Source organism: Balaenoptera ricei, chromosome X, assembly GCF_028023285.1.
Source record: "Balaenoptera ricei isolate mBalRic1 chromosome X, mBalRic1.hap2, whole genome shotgun sequence".
Lineage (NCBI taxonomy): Eukaryota > Metazoa > Chordata > Mammalia > Artiodactyla > Balaenopteridae > Balaenoptera > Balaenoptera ricei.
Genome location: NC_082660.1, coordinates 20,937,735 through 20,953,091, shown reverse-complemented (window position 1 = coordinate 20,953,091; position 15,357 = coordinate 20,937,735). Strand labels below are relative to the sequence as shown.

The following is a 15,357-nucleotide window of genomic DNA, read 5'->3' as shown; positions in this document are numbered from 1 at the left end:
CTAGTTTGTTGTATTTTTTAGATTCCACATATAAGTGATATCATATAGTATTTGTCTTTCTCCATCTGAGATCCAGTAAGATTGATTTTTAACAGTGTTTGCCACAGTGCCCTTGATTTATAGTCATTTGCATACTTCCCTTCTCTCTCTGAGTAGGCTTTATTTTTTTCCAATTTTATTGAGATATAATTGACATATAACACTGTATCAGTTTTAGGTGTACAACATAATGATTTGACATATATATATATATATATATATATATGAATGGATGATTACCACAATAAGTTTAAGTAATGTCTACCACCTCACATAGTTACAATCTGTTTTCTCTGAGTAGGCTTTAATCCCACTGAAGACAGAGAATGCACCTTACTCCTCCTCCAAGTACCGAGCAAAAGGCCTTGCATGCAAGCAAGCTCTCAATAATCAAAAGACAACATCGAGGAAGTCTCCCACAACCAACATTAAGGGACATCTTGATCTAATTGACCTGCAAAACAAAACAAAACCAGTCTTCTTCCCCACTGTGGGAATTCTACTCCCCCGCATACCTTGAAGATTCTAGGGCCTGATTCATGGTCACTCTCCAACACTTTGTAACACTTCTTGCTGATTTCAGTATCCACACAGATGGTCCTTCCGGTAGCCTAGCCCCTGGTCTCCTTGACCTCCTCTCTTCCAATGACTGTGTTCACCACCTCCAACAGGCAGACACTCCCATAGTTTTACCTGAGACCAAAAACCTCCACAATAACCATAGGCCTCCATAATCTCAGCTTCAAATGCCCCACTCTCCAAACAATGCCAAAAAAATAACTTCAAAATAACTCTGCTGGGCTTCCCTGGTGGCGCAGTGGTTGAGAGTCTACCTACTAATGCAGGGGACACGGGTTCGAGCCCTGGTCTGGGAAGATCCCACATGCTGCGGAGTGACTAGGCCCGTGAGCCACAACTACTGAGCCTGTGCGTCTGGAGCCTGTGCTCCGCAACAAGAGAGGCCACGATAGTGAGAGGCCCACACACCACGATGAAGAGTGGCCCCCGCTTGCCGCAACTAGAGAAAGCCCTAGCACAGAAACGAAGACCCAACATAGCAATCAATCAATCAATCAATAAATAAATCTTAAAAAAAAAAACTCTGCTTTCTCGAAGGGCATGAAGAAGATTCATAGCCCCAAATAACACTTCCTAAAAGCATCCCCTTTCCTCTCCAACTCTTACTTCCAGTAGAAGTTACCACACTTCTGTACAGGAGCCAATTAGAACCCAAGAGGAATCTTGCTGGGTGGGGACAGGCATGAGGGGATTTGTTTCAAAGCTATATTTGCATAACTCTTTACACAATCCTGAGAGAATGTCACTTTTCCATATCAAAGAATGTCCCCCATAGTGACTATAGGGGTGGAGGGCTAAAGCTTCCCAAGCAGCACCCCATCCTCCCCAATGACTTCTTATTCAAGTCTTACAGTAAACTCTAGAAAACTCACCCAAAACAGTCCTTTGAGAAATGGTTTCACCAGCCATAGGCCTCTGCCCTATGCCACTGGAAAATGGGAGGGCAAAGCCAGAGCTTTTAAATAGACAAGAATGGGAGAAGGCTGGGACGCTCTGTGTGTGTGTGTGTGTCTGTGTGTGTCTGTGTGTCTGTGTGTGTCTCTGTGTGTATGCAGTGGGTCTTTTCCTGTTGTCCCAGAGTTGCTAACTCAAAGCTGGAAACGAAAAGCATCAGGGGCTCCCACATCCTGAAGAAAGACTCCAAACAGCCAGCCAACACGTCCTCTCAGAGAGAGTGCTAAGGACTGGTACACGTGGCCCTATCACACCTGGGCCACGTGGTGGTTCCCTGCAACCACCATGCGCCACCCTGTGTAAATACGGGAGGACCGGAAAGGTGAGGGAAGAGAGCCAAGGGCTCCCGGTGACAGACTGCTTTCTCTTGGGGCCGAGTGGGAAGGGGAGCGAGGAGGAGTAGGGGTGCCCCCGGCTCCCCCAAGCCGAGACGTGCAAGGGAGAACTCCAAGAGAGCTGCTGGAGAAGAGGGGCAGGTCCGCACGAAGGGAAAGTGGGCATTCAGTTTCCTGCCGGAACTCCGGGTGAGCTGCACAGACCCGGCTGCCCGCCCCGCAGCCTGGGGAGCTGCTGGGGAGGGAATTCTTGCCAGAGCTTAACGAATCCTCCCCGTGCTGCGTGTTGCGTGTGAACCTGGAGTCTGGTGCCCCCTTGTGGTCGAGAGATATCTGAACGAGAGCGGCTCCAAAGATACTGAGGGGTAGTACGCCTGGAAAGAAAACGAGAACCTCACGCCCACCTTGATCCATGACCCCACAGCCTTCAGAGTTCAAAAAAAGGACCTCAGCAATTCCCAAAGCTGCATATGGAGGAACACAGGGCTTACTTAGAGGGCTGTCCAAGAGATGGGAGACAGAACCTGCAGAAGGGGGTGGGAGTCAGCAGGCAAAGCTGCTCTTCTCTGAGGGAGGCCCCAGGGGAGGAGGAGCCCAGGTGCAAAACCGAACAGGCCCCTGTGCGGAGCCGCCCCCCCTCCCCCCTCCCCCCCCTCAGCAGATCACAGCATCAGACCTGGAAAAGGACCATATCCACAGAAGATGTCTGGCCTCTCTGCTCCCCAGACCAGAGGATGCCATGGTGAATTTGTAATTGGGACTGGTCAGCTTTACCAACCAAGATAACCCACAAAGTTATGAGATCTGCCCAAGGTGTCATTAAAGAATGGGAAAAGGGGCTTGGTGCTGCACTGAAAGCAGTGATTGGAAAAAATAAAACAGTTCCATGTATACAGTCCGCCACTGAATCCAGACCTGTCAACACATTAGTTACATGTACCCAGGCACAGGACTTCAGAAGAAGAAAGAAAATACCATGGGCACCACTTAATAGCTTTATTGCCTCAGGCAAGTCCTATATGAGCCTCAGTTTCTTCATCTGTAAGAGGACAGTAATACCTAATAGGCAAGGTTATTAAAAGATTAGAGGCAGTGTATATATAAACGAACAGAAGCTACTATTTATTAATGCACGTTTATGCATGTACGGAGCCATTTGTTCCCAGTTTCCTTTGACAGAAGATTTGAAATAGTCTACAACAAAAAACAACAGAAATAAACAATAAGGAGCAAGGAACGCTGAGATACTAACCATAAATATAAACTTGGCAATTTCTATTTCAAATTTGGTTTTGAGTTTCCTGGCAGCCAAGGTGCAAAAGGAAACCTGAGAACGTGTACAATTCCAGTTATCTGAAAGGAGGAGGGGTACTACCTTCTCAGGGGTGAAAAGCTTTTCTTGTTCCAAATTTCAAAAGCAGTTATCTCAGGAGGAGTTTTTCTACATTGGCTTGTAAATTACCTGAAACCTTGACTATTCTTCACCATGCGTTTCCAAAGCTTTAGAACTAGTAATACAGTAATTGGGACTGGAACAAACTTCTGAAGGTGAATGACCCAGATTTCTACACTTCGGATCACAGTGGTATTCTGCAGCAATTATTATCCCACAATTCTTCAAATTCTCTCAGATGAGCTTTCCCTAACACATACATTGTAAGATCACACAAAGGGCATTTAAAGTCACCACTTCCACCCCCAAGCAAATGTTTTTATTTGTAACTCATGCAGCAGCTTTAGGCAGAGGACAGATCTAAGCAAAAGTAGAGATGTATTTTTCGATGAAAGAGCTAAATTGAAAGGACTCTTCCCTTTCCAGACCCAATTCAGGCCTGTGAAGGCCACAGAGCTCTCCCCTCAAGACCAAGGTCACATTTCAGGGGTATTAGCCCAGGAAGCAAACAGCCTTTACAAAATGGTGCTACAGGTGAGCTGTCCCACCCCAACCCCAGAGGCACCTCCACTAATCTGCACTTGCTACCACGAGCTCCTGGGGAAGATACTGAAATAAGCTCCTGTCCTCCCTCACCTTTACTTTAATCCCCACATAGGTTTTGCTTTTTACCATATGGTAATTATTTCCAAATCACAAGTGCAAACACTCACTCTGATTGGAAAATTAGCAGATTTCAAACTCAGGTAATTTGTACCTAATGAGGAACTTGTTGAACTGAATTTAACAATTAACTTGCACACTCTTTGCTGCCTGCGGCTACGGCAGCAAAGCCAGGAAGAAGGAAGGGCAAGCCGAGGGCCAGGGCCCAGCAGGACTTTGGGTGCAAGATGAAGGTTAGGATGAGGCAAGGTGTGAAATGGGGCTGCAGGAACATCAGGAACTTGATTTCAAATGGATACATACAGGCAGACCTCGGAGATACTGCGGGTTCACTTCCAGACCACCACAATAAAGCGAATATCACAATAAAGCAAGTAACACGAATTTTTCGGTTTCCCAGTGTATATAAAAGTTACGTTCACACTATGCTGTATTCTATTAAGTGTGCAATGGCATTACGTCTAAGAAATGTACATACCTTAATTAAAAATACTTTATTGCTAAAAGACGCTAACCATCATCTGAGCCTTCAGCAAGTTGCAGCAGTAACATCCAAGATCGCTGATCATAGATCACCATAACAAATACAGTAACAATGAGAAAGTTTGAAATATCGCGAGAATTACCTGAATGTGACACAGAAACACAAAGTGAGCCAATGCTGTTGGAAAAATGGCGCCGATAGACTTGCTTGACGCAGGGTTGCCACAAACCTTAAATTAGTCACGACGCAATAAAACGATTTACACCTGTATGGCCAATTTCAAATATACACCAAAGTAGAGAGAAGAAGAAGAATGAGCCTCCATATACCCATCACCCAGCTCATGGTCGCTCTGGTTTCATCTGTGCCAAGGAGCTAGAGACCCCAAAGCTGGACAGGGAGGAGGAGTGACAGGAAAAGGAAAGAGCTGATGGTGCATCTCCGCTCTCGAATTCTCTCAGATTCCAAGCTCCTCAGGGTGCACGTGGGATAGGTGAGTTTTAATTCATTGCTGGGACGGCTAGTGCCTCTGCATCGCCATTTGGAATACAATTAGCAAAAGGCTGACCCTTGTTTTCCAGTGACCACTGGACCTCTACCTGCAAGTCCAGGCCCAGGTGACCGCAGGCAGTGGGGATTCCTGGGAGCTCTGCACAGCACATGGAACCAGTGTCACCTCTCCCACTCCAACCTTGTGCTCTGATGATCGGCTCCTGCCTTATCTCCAGAAGCGGTATCCAGATCATGCCTGAGGCTCTGTCTCTATTATCTGCTTTGCTCTTCCGTCCAGAACTGCGCTGATCAACTCCATAGCCATAGGCAGCTGCTGACTACTTGAAACATGGCTAGTGAGACTGAGGAAGAAACTTTAATCTTAACTAATTTAAATTTAAAAACTGGTACTTGGGGCTTCCCTGGTGGAGCAGTAGTTAAGAATCCGCCTGCCAATGCAGGGGACACGGGTTTGAGCCCTGGTCTGGGAAGATCCCACATGCTGCGGAGCAACTAAGCCCGTGCGCCACAACTACTGAGCCTGCGAGCCACAACTACTGAGCCCGTGAGCCACAACTACTGAGCCCGTGAGCCACAACTACTGAAGCCTGCACGCCTAGAGTCCATGCTCTGCAACGAGAAGCCACCACAATGAGAAGCCCGCGCACCACAACGAAGAGTACCGCCACTCGCCACAACTAGAGAAAGCCCGCGTGCAGCAACGAAGACCCAACATAGCCAAAAATAAATAAATAAATAAATAAAAATTTTTTAAACTGGTACTTAATTCAATTTTTGGAAAACTACATTTGGAAGAAGAATCTACATTTTCAACTGTAAATTTTATGTAAAAATCTAAATACAGATCCAGGATTTCTGATAAAAATTTTGCATCCGAATTTAGACAGGCTGGAAATGTCTGGATTTTGAAGATTTAGTAAAAATAAAAGAATATAAAATGTCTCACTAAGAATTTTAAAATATTGATTACATGTGGAAATGATAATCCTCTGGATATATTTGGTTAGATAAATTACTAAGGGTAAGTTCTCCTGCTTCCTTTTACTTATTAAAATGTGGCTAGTAGAAAATTCTAAACATATAGAACTCACAATCTATTTCTTTCAGACAGTGCTGACCTAGAACCAGTGTCCTCTCTTCACTTGATACTATCCTCAAGGAACATAATCCTGATCCCAAAGCCCCTTCCTGTGACAAGGGCCCCAACTCTGCGAAACAGGTTAGGTTGTACCGGCTCCACCTGGATTTTCCTGTATGATCATCACCTGGGTCAGTTTCTCTGCTGTCTATGGGAAAATTCTGAGGCCATCTGCTTTCACACAACCACCTCACTATGAACGGTCAGCCTAAGTCGTGAAGACACAGCCTGCAAGAAACTAATTTCAGATGAAGTGCATGGATCTGACCTGGGGTAGGGGAGAGGCTCCAGGTGCTCATGATACTAAAATCAGTGAAAAGTATATTCACATAACACAGACAGCTAATATGCTCAAAAGGGATCCTGTATCAAGTACCAACCTTGGTGAGGATTATTAGGAGGAAATGAAGACCGACAAATGGTAATCTGAAACAAAGCTGCATTTATTTGCTTGCCTGGGAAGGGAGCACAACGTCAGCTGGTCTCTCCGTGCAGTCGTACTTGAAAGGATGAGAGTGAGCACAAAAAGGGAGAAGGTACACAAAACCTAGTGAGATTCAGAGTTCACTTGTCTGGTTGGCTCCCAAGGCTGAGTATAAGCTCTTCTTTGCAATTGGTCGCTTCTTCAAAGTGCAGGCACCCTTCCTAAAGATGTCCAGGGTGGGCTACGTAAAGCTCTACTGGGCTCAGTGTCACTCCGCTGGCATATCTGCGATGTTGGCTTCAAGCTGACCAAATCTTCCCTTAACAGGATCGGTAGCACGTTAGTACAGCCGGGTTAATGCACTAAGAATCACCGGTTACCTGCCTCTTCACTCATCTCTTTTGGAACTGCCAAACTTCCTTTTTTTGGTTGGGGCAAAAGGCAGGGAAACGTACATGTGTACTTGGAAAAAATACTTTTATATACACAGGTTGTCCTTCAAAGTTGTAAGAACAAAATACGAGAGGCCTTCAGATACTTGTACACAACTGTTCATAGCCACACTATACACAATGGCAAAAGGTGGGACCAACTCAAATGTACATCAACAGATGATGGATAAACAAAATGTGGCGTACACAAACCAGGGAATGTTATTCAGCCCTAAAAAGGAATGAAGTACCAATACGTGTTACGATGTGGATGAACCTCGAAAACATTATGCCAAGTGAAAGGGGCCAGACAGAAGAGGTCACATAGTCTCTGATTCCATTTTTAGGAAAAATCGAGATGGGGGAGTCCGTAGAGACAGAACGCAAATTGGTGGTTTCCTGGGCTGGGGGAGAGGAAGCTGGGAAGTGAGTGCTGAATGGGTACAGAGATTTCTCTTGGGCGATGAAAATGTTTTGGAAGCAGACAGAGGCTGTGGTCCCACAACATTCTAAATGCAGTAAATGCCAATGAATTGTACACTTTAAAATGGTTGATTCTTATGTAAATTATACCACAATAAGAAACGGAAAAAGAAAACAGAAAACTTCAGGGGTCTTCTGAGCCCCACTGAAACAAGAAAGAAGGTAAAAAGAGATGAGGAAGCAGGGACAGCTGACCAGTTGGTGATCACTCAGCAAGGGAAGGGAAAAGAAGGAACGCGGGGGAGAGGGACTCCACTTCAGAACGTACCAAAGTTGAAAACACTTGAAAAACAAACTCATTTCCAGATGTTTAGATATTTACCTTCTGCAAATAACCCTGGGTCCTCAAAAATGTAAATGGTTTTATAAAGAGAGAAGACAACATCCCAGAAGTGCCCTTTCAAGGCCAGTGACTGCAGCCTAGAGGAGAAGAGCTGGGCTGGGGGTGGGGGGAGGGGAGGGGCACCTTTTAAAGGGCTGGGGACATCCACGCAAGCAAGTGCCCCTAAAGCATGCTGCGCACTTGGAGGTATCCCATGGCCTCAATATCAAGATGACAAGCATCAATTTTTGGTAGCGTTAGCTTGTTTTTGTTTTTTTCCCAAACCAAATGTATAAAAATTGCATTTCATACACTGGTGCAAAAAGCTTTTAAACTAAATAAACAAATAGGAAAGTGCACTCTCTTCCGAAGGACGTTTCTGATACTTCATAGGCCGCTTCAGTATATCTCATGTACACTGAAAGCACTTGTCAACAGCTACAACCTTCCTGTGGCACGCTAACATGGATGGACCTCGAGGACAGGACGTTAAGTGAAATGAGCCCGTCACGAAAGACAAATCCTGTGCGAGCCCACCTCTACGAAGTATCTAAAGCAGTCACGCTCAGAGACACAGAAAATAGAGGGGTGGGGGCCAGGGCTGGGGGCGAGGGAAACAGGGAGCTGGTGCTCACGGGGATACAGCTTCACTTCTGCAAGAAGAAAACAACCCTAGAGATCTGTTGTACAGCAACGACAAAAGTCCACTTAACACTACTGAGCTGTACACGTAAAAGGGTGAAGCTGCGACAGTTATGTGTTAGTCACATCTTGTTAGAATAATACTAATTTTGACTTTACTGGTGTTGCAGTTTTATTGCTTGAGAGAAATTACAGGCTTCAGGAGTTTAAACTGACCCTAGTTTGGGTCTGGATACACTTGAGAACATCGCAATAAAAACAACTGTCAACAGCCACCGCCCAAGCGATGGCTTCGGCGAAACCATGCCAGTTTAGTAAAGCACTTCCCCATCTCTATGTAAAAATCACGGGCTTGTGCCTCTGCAGAAAGTCTGTACGTCTAACAACGTAAAAGAGCGACACATTAAAAAACCCCCAAATGCGGGTGAAACTCGCAATGCATTCGGTCGCTGCTCTTGTGTTTTCAAAACGAGAGGAAATCAGCCAGGCCTCAGGGCTTGGGAGCGGCTGGCGGGCCTCTATCCGCGGTCCCCGCGGCCTGGCTGCTGGGCTGCGGGCCCCGAGGGGGCGGCAAGTCGGCGCCGTGCACGGTGGAGTGCACCTGCGGCGGCGGGGCCGCGGAGGCCCGGCCCCTCTGCTGCAGGGGGCTCAGCCCGGGGCGGCTCCAGCCAGAGGCCGGCGGGGACAACAAGGGCACCTGGGGCGGCAGGAATCCGCCCACTGCACTGAGGTGAACGAGCAAGGCTTGCTGGGCACGCACGACCCAGTTGGAAACGGCGGCGCCCTCTGAACCTGAAGCCTGTGCCCCCGGACCCCGTAACCCCACACCCTGTACCCCCGGACCCCGTATCCCTGCACCCTGTGCCCCCGGACCCTGTACCCCCAGACCCTGTACCCCTGGACCCTGTGACCCCGGACCCTGGACCCCTGGACCCTGTGCCCCCGGACCCCATACGCCTGGACCCCGTACCACCGGACCGTGTGTCCCTGGACCCTGTACCCCCGGACCCCGTACCCCTGCACCCTGTACCCCCGGACCCTGTGCCCCCGGACCCTGTACCCCTGGACCCCGTGTCCCTGGACCCTGTACCCCCGGACCCCATGTCCCCGGACCCCGTACCCCCGGACCCCGTACCCCTGCACCCTGTACCCCCGGACCCTGTACCCCCGGACCCCGTACCCCCGGACCCTGTACCCCCGGACACTGTACCCCTGCACCCTGTGCCCCTGGACCCTGTACCCCTGCACCCTGTACCCCCGGACCCTGTGCCCCCGGACCCTGTACCCCTGGACCCCGTGCCCCCGGACCGTGTGTCCCCGGACCGTGTGTCCCCGGACCCTGTACCCCCGGACCCCGTACCCCCGGACCCTGTACCCCCAGACACTGTACCCCTGCACCCTGTGTCCCCGGACCCTGTACCCCTGCACCCTGTGTCCCCGGACCCTGTACCCCTGCACCCTGTAACCCCGGACCCTGTGCCCCCGGACCCCGTACCCCTGGACCCCGTGCCCCCGGACCCCGTACCCCCGGACCGTGTGTCCCTGGACCCTGTACACCCGGACCCCGTACCCCCGGACCCTGTACCCCCAGACCCTGTACCCCTGCACCCTGTGTCCCCGGACCCTGTACCCCTGCACCCTGTACCCCCGGACCCCGTGCCCCCGGACCCCGCACCCCTGGATCCCGTGCCCCCGGACCCCGTACCCCCGGACCGTGTGTCCCTGGACCCTGTACACCCGGACCCCATACCCCCGGACCCTGTACCCCCAGACCCTGTACCCCTGCACCCTGTGCCCCCGGACTCTGTACCCCTGCACCCTGTACCCCCGGACCCTGTGCCCCCGGACCCTGTGCCCCTGGACCCCGTGCCCCCGGACCCCGTACCCCCGGACCCTGTGTCCCTGGACCCCGTAACCCCGGACCCCGTACCCCCGGACCCTGTGTCCCTGGACCCCGTACCCCCGGACCCTGTACCCCCAGACCCTGTACCCCTGCACCCTGTGCCCCCGGACCCTGTACCCCCGGACCCTGTACCCCTGCACCCTGTGCCCCCGGATCCTGTACCCCTGCACCCTGTACCCCCGGACCCTGTGCCCCCGGACCCTGTACCCCTGGACCCTGTGCCCCCGGACCCCGGACCCCCGGACCCTGTGTCCCTGGACCCCGTACCCCCGGACCCCGTGCCCCCGGACCCTGTACCCCTGGACCCCGTACTCCCGGACCCCGTGCCCCCAGACCTTGGGATGCCGGCAGCCGAGGAGGCGGGGCACAGGGCCACTGCGGGGGCCGCTTGGGAAGCAGCTGGGAGAGGCGCGGCTGCGGGGCCCGCTGCTGGCTTCTCCCCAGGAGAAAACCGTGGGGCAGCTGCACCACAGCAAAGGGCCCGAGACCCGAAGCGTCTTTCAAAAACAGCTGAACCTCTACCGGAGGAGGAGGAGGAGGCGGAGAAGGAGGAGGCGGAGGAGGAGGCGGAGGAGGAGGAGGCGGCGGCGGCGGAGCTCCTGCGGGCAGGTGGCCCGGCTGCATCCCCCCGGGAGCTGGGGCCCTGGTGGCACAGCCTCTCCCCGAGGCCTGGCCTCTGCGACTGGGGCCCACTACTCTGGTTACCTCCACGCCAACGGACATGACCGTGACCCGGGCATCCGGGGTCGTCCGTGATGAGCCCGCAGTGGACAGGGCGGTGGCAGGAAGCGTGCTAAACGGGCTCAGCTCCACAGAGGATTTCTGGGAAAGACCTGGTGGCTTAGGAGCAGGGCCAGGAGATGGACATGGCTGAGAGCTCCCTGCCTGCTGTGAAGTGAGGCTGTCACCCCAGGAGCTCCTTCGCGAGCGCCCAGGAAGTCTCATGGGTGGAGCTGGATGTTTGGCTCCTCTGCCGGGCACTGAAGACTGAACCCACCCAGTCTTAGGCTGTTCTGGTTCTTTCCCTGGAGAAGGTTGCCCGAGACCGGCGGAGCCACTGGAGCTGTGTGACATCTGCACTGGACACTGGGTGCTCTTCTGGACCGACTCCTCGGGCCGACTGACCACTCTCCCAGCATCAGTCTTTGGCCTGGGCAGGAAACTGCAGGGATGGCCATCTGCGGAGGGGCGGGGGGGAGACAGCTGTCTCTCCCACGTGGCTTCTTTACCGGACCCTTTTCCAGAGGCAAGTGAATTATCAGTCAGCTGCCTGACGGTCAGCCTTGTTGCCTGGGACTGGTAGCCAGCCTCACATCCAAATGCAAGACCACCTTGTACCTCATGCACGGGCCAGACTGTTGGTTGTGAATCATCGTATCCGACAGACTTTTTCCCTTTAGCATATTTCTCCACGTCCACTTGAGAAGGTACGGCCAAGTCACAGGGTCTCTGTTTCCACGTATCTACACAACTTCCTGCTTTAAAAGTTTTGAGGCCGGGATTCCCACCTGTTTTACTTTCTCTTATTCTTTTGCAGGAAGTCAGGGCTCTTAGCTCAGGAGGAGGTGGACGAGACAGCTCCTGCTGCCGATTCAGAGAGGCCATAGAATGCCTCTTGAAGTTCCTTTTCATGGGAAGAGTGTTCAGCTTTTGTTTGTTATAGAGCAGTCTGTTTTCAGTGCAGACCACTGATATAGAAGGGTCTAGACACAGTGGTTCAGCTGTAGCTAAGATCAGTTGGCTCTCAAGCAAAAGTTTGTCCTCCTGGGTCCAATTCTGATTATCGCTGGCTATGGCCTCTACATCGCAGGCTAAAGTCTGCATCGTGGGACGTAGGAGAATATGCCTGCTTTGGTAATGGGGAGGTTCCCGGCCGCTGGACTGCCTGTAGTCCCGTATTTCTGCTATGACACACCCACGACGAAAAACGTTAACCTGAGACTTTTCCAGGAAATCCACCAAAACAGGAGGTAATTCTTCTGCATCCAAGTATTCGAGCAATTGCCCTTCTTCATAGGGCAGTCGAATGGTCTCTGCAGACGATCCATGTTCCCCCTTGAGCATCAGCGAATAGCCCTCTTTTCCTGGGTACAGGTTGACCACCAAACACGGCAACGACTCTCTCCTAAGAAGCTTCTCTAACAGGTTCACATTGCTTCTTAATTCCTCCGTAACCTCAGGCTCCTTTTCACATTCTTCAACATAAATGTCATAAAGTTTTTCATAGAGAGACTTCTCCCCATTAGATGGGTATTTCCTTTCCGGAGGTCTCTGTTGGGCACTTGCAATGACATACTCCGCACGATCCAAAGCTCTTTCTAGAGCCTGCTGCATTGCGGTACAAAACAAAATGGGGGCCCTAAGAGAAGAGAAAACCTAAGTGAGCGGATGAACCGGGTGAAAACCCTGTCTGCAGTATCGACGAGCATTCTTGCAAACGCGGCCACTCCACAGTGGCGCGACCAGCCTCACCTCAAAAAGGACACCAAGACACCCGCCCCCGAAGAAGCAGCCCGCAAAGTACCTGCGTTTAGGGAAAGACCTAACAGTGTTCGAGCGGCCACCGCGCTGGATCTCGCTCGCCTCGCGCTGCAGCAGATGGCCCGGATGTGAATGTAAGCGTTCCCCGCCCCCCCACCCCGCCCCGCACGTCCTCCCCGCACGTCCTCCCCGCACGTCCTCCCCGCAGGCGCGCGCATCCGCGTGTGCGCCTGCGCAGATCGTAGGCTCAGGCCTCATCCTTCTATTGCCTGTTGGGCGCAGGCCCGCCCCGCTCACTTCTGGTTCTCGGGCCCGCACTTCCACCAAGGGCTGGGCTTCGCCACCCCTTCTTTTCTTGGAACCTTGAAAAGCACAAGCAGGCAACCAAAAAATCGATCATTTTTTGGTGCGGCTTTAATACACACCAATTTTCGTGGTACTGCAGTTGCCGGGAAGGTCATGAAAGGTGGTCATTTCTTGGCGATCACTTCACCAAGCATTATTCACTGTTTTTGGAATGTCTTGTTTGTTCCCGGTGGCAGGACTGCTCCTGGTGTCCATCGCCAATTTAACACACCCAAAGAGTCCCCATACATAGCTCTTGCCTACATGGAGGCTCGCTGTATGTGGTGCAAGCATCAGAATTCTTCATTGATTCTTCCAGTGATCTCCTGCCTAATGGTTTTCAGAGAGATGTGCACGTAACATGACATTCTTTTACAGAAGTACTTACCTTTTATTTCTCTAGGTATTTCAGAAAGGGCTTTATAGTCTTTTTCAAAGTATGTGGGAGGTATGTTATATCGTCTAAGAATTACATTCAGGATTAAATTGTTTGTTTTAAAAGGTGGTTTGCATCTGATAGGGTTGAGAACTGTTGTTCCAGGTGACGGCAGTACAGTTTAAATGGTTACTCTAACTGTAGACCACAGCTACAGTCCTAGTGGTGGTTTGGAGTGGTATGATTGAGTGGTAGGTAATTTATGGGCCATTGTTTTCCATTAATATTGTTGCCTTGCAATCTGCCAGCCTTTTTGGACAGGTTTTTTTTCTTTTTTTTTAAAGAATCTCTTGATGTTTAGGTGTAGACGTAATGATAATACAATATTCATAGTGAAGTCACAAATGAGAAGAATCCAAGATAAACTGGTGAAATTCCTGAATTACAGACTACCATAAAATAAATGTGTTTTTCTAACCAATAGCAATTATGATAATTACATATTACAGTAGATACAGTCTACTGAAATAGGATTAAAAACTCCTTGACTAAGAGTTCCTTAAACATGTCCCTCGTTCAGGAATGGACAAGAATAATTTTCTCCTGGCATATCAGTTGCCTTGGGGCAAATGTATACAGTCATCCCTCGGTATCAGCGGGTGATTGGTTCCAGGACACCCACCCGCCCCGCTCCGCCCCGCCTCAAGGATGCTAAAATCCTCAGATGCTCAAGTCCTTACAGTAGGCCCTCCGTATCCCCATCCCTGGTTCTCCCTCTGCAGATCTGATTATATTTGATCCGTGGTGGGTTGAAACCGCAAATGCGGAACCCGCGGATGTGAAAGGCCAATGTGAATACTTGTGGATGCCTCAGGGGGGGCTTGAAGTCGGTTTAGTTTCTTAGCTCTTTTAAGCATCCTTCCCTGTCTCTCTCTTTTCCCCTCCACATGCCCACCTTTAGGCTAAGTGTAAGACTGGATAGTTAAACCATAGTTTGCTATCCAGTCATCCAAATAGCCAACTGTAATCCAGCCCAACTGAATGAGGTGAGCGGGAGCTCTGACCCTCACCCAAAGCACTGCCTGTTCTTCCAGCCTGAACAGGTGAACTTAGCTGCCTGCCAGACTCTTGCAGGCTTCTCACCAACCATGATCCCGTTCACCTCCTGTCCTCAGGAATTTGCTGTGTGTTGGGTCTGAAAAAGTACCGGTCTGGGACAGTATTCCGTTTAGGTGGAGAGGCTAATTAGAAAGGGAAAGCTCTGCTTTCTTGGGGATCTGAAGTAGACTCTGTTGGAGGGGAAGTGGCACAGTGGACCTGTGTTTGAGTCAGGTTATCCTTCTAAAAAGTGAAGAAGTGCAAGATTTCTGGGGGCTGCTCCCAGCCTGCAGACCAGGCCCCGTAGCTTCTCAGCATGACAGGGGAGGAGGGCTGGGACTAGGGTGAGGCAACCAGGAGCCTAGGGCGTAGGGTGGAAGGAGACAGCCACCCTCGGCTTGTGCAGGTCCCAACAGGGCCGGTGCCCTGGATGCCTGGCTGGCTCACCTTGTCCCAGCCCTGCAGACAAGGCCCCTCACCAGCCGGCGCCTGTCTCCTCCCCACCTCTTTCCTCTCCTCTCTCTCCGTTGCTTTCTGTGCTCTGAGCGTAGTCACGGGGCACCGACAGGCCCACCCCTTCAGGGCTCTGTGCCCTCTCTGCTTAGCCACCTGCCGATCTCCACCCATCACCTCAAACATCCCTTCCTGACTTCCAAGGAGCTCGCCTCCTTGTCTCTGCTGTTCTGCCAAAGCACACGTACCACACGCCGTATCAGAGCCAGGCTTCGCGTCGGAAGGGAATCGAGTGTTTGCA

General features: G+C 51.0%; 2 protein-coding genes across 2 annotated transcripts; one reads left to right on the top strand and one right to left on the bottom strand.

Annotated features, from left to right (window-relative positions):
• Nucleotides 1-8,836: 8,836 nt before the first annotated feature.
• On the top strand, nt 8,837-10,817 carry LOC132357908 (uncharacterized). Its single transcript, XM_059911730.1, has 3 exons — nt 8,837-9,143; nt 9,287-10,724; nt 10,814-10,817. The coding sequence occupies exons 1-3, from the start codon at nt 8,837-8,839 to the stop codon at nt 10,815-10,817; spliced, it is 1,749 nt and encodes a 582-aa protein (XP_059767713.1).
• Nucleotides 10,818-11,008: 191 nt separating this feature from the next.
• LOC132357907 (transcription factor SPT20 homolog) lies at nt 11,009-12,637 on the bottom strand (the record flags this gene model as incomplete). The annotated part of the gene is made up of 1 exon (XM_059911729.1): nt 11,009-12,637. A coding segment is annotated over exon 1 (1,629 nt), but the record flags the coding sequence as incomplete, so codon positions are not given.
• Nucleotides 12,638-15,357: the final 2,720 nt, after the last annotated feature.

Coding starts and splice junctions, on each gene's coding strand:
- LOC132357908 (XM_059911730.1), top strand. CDS start 8,837: ATGCATTCGGTCGCTGCTCTTGTGTTTTCAAAACGAGAGGAAATCAGC. Junction 9,144..9,286: donor CACTGAGGTGAACGAGCAAG/GCTTGCTGGGCA, acceptor CTGTACCCCCAG/ACCCTGTACCCCTGGACCCT.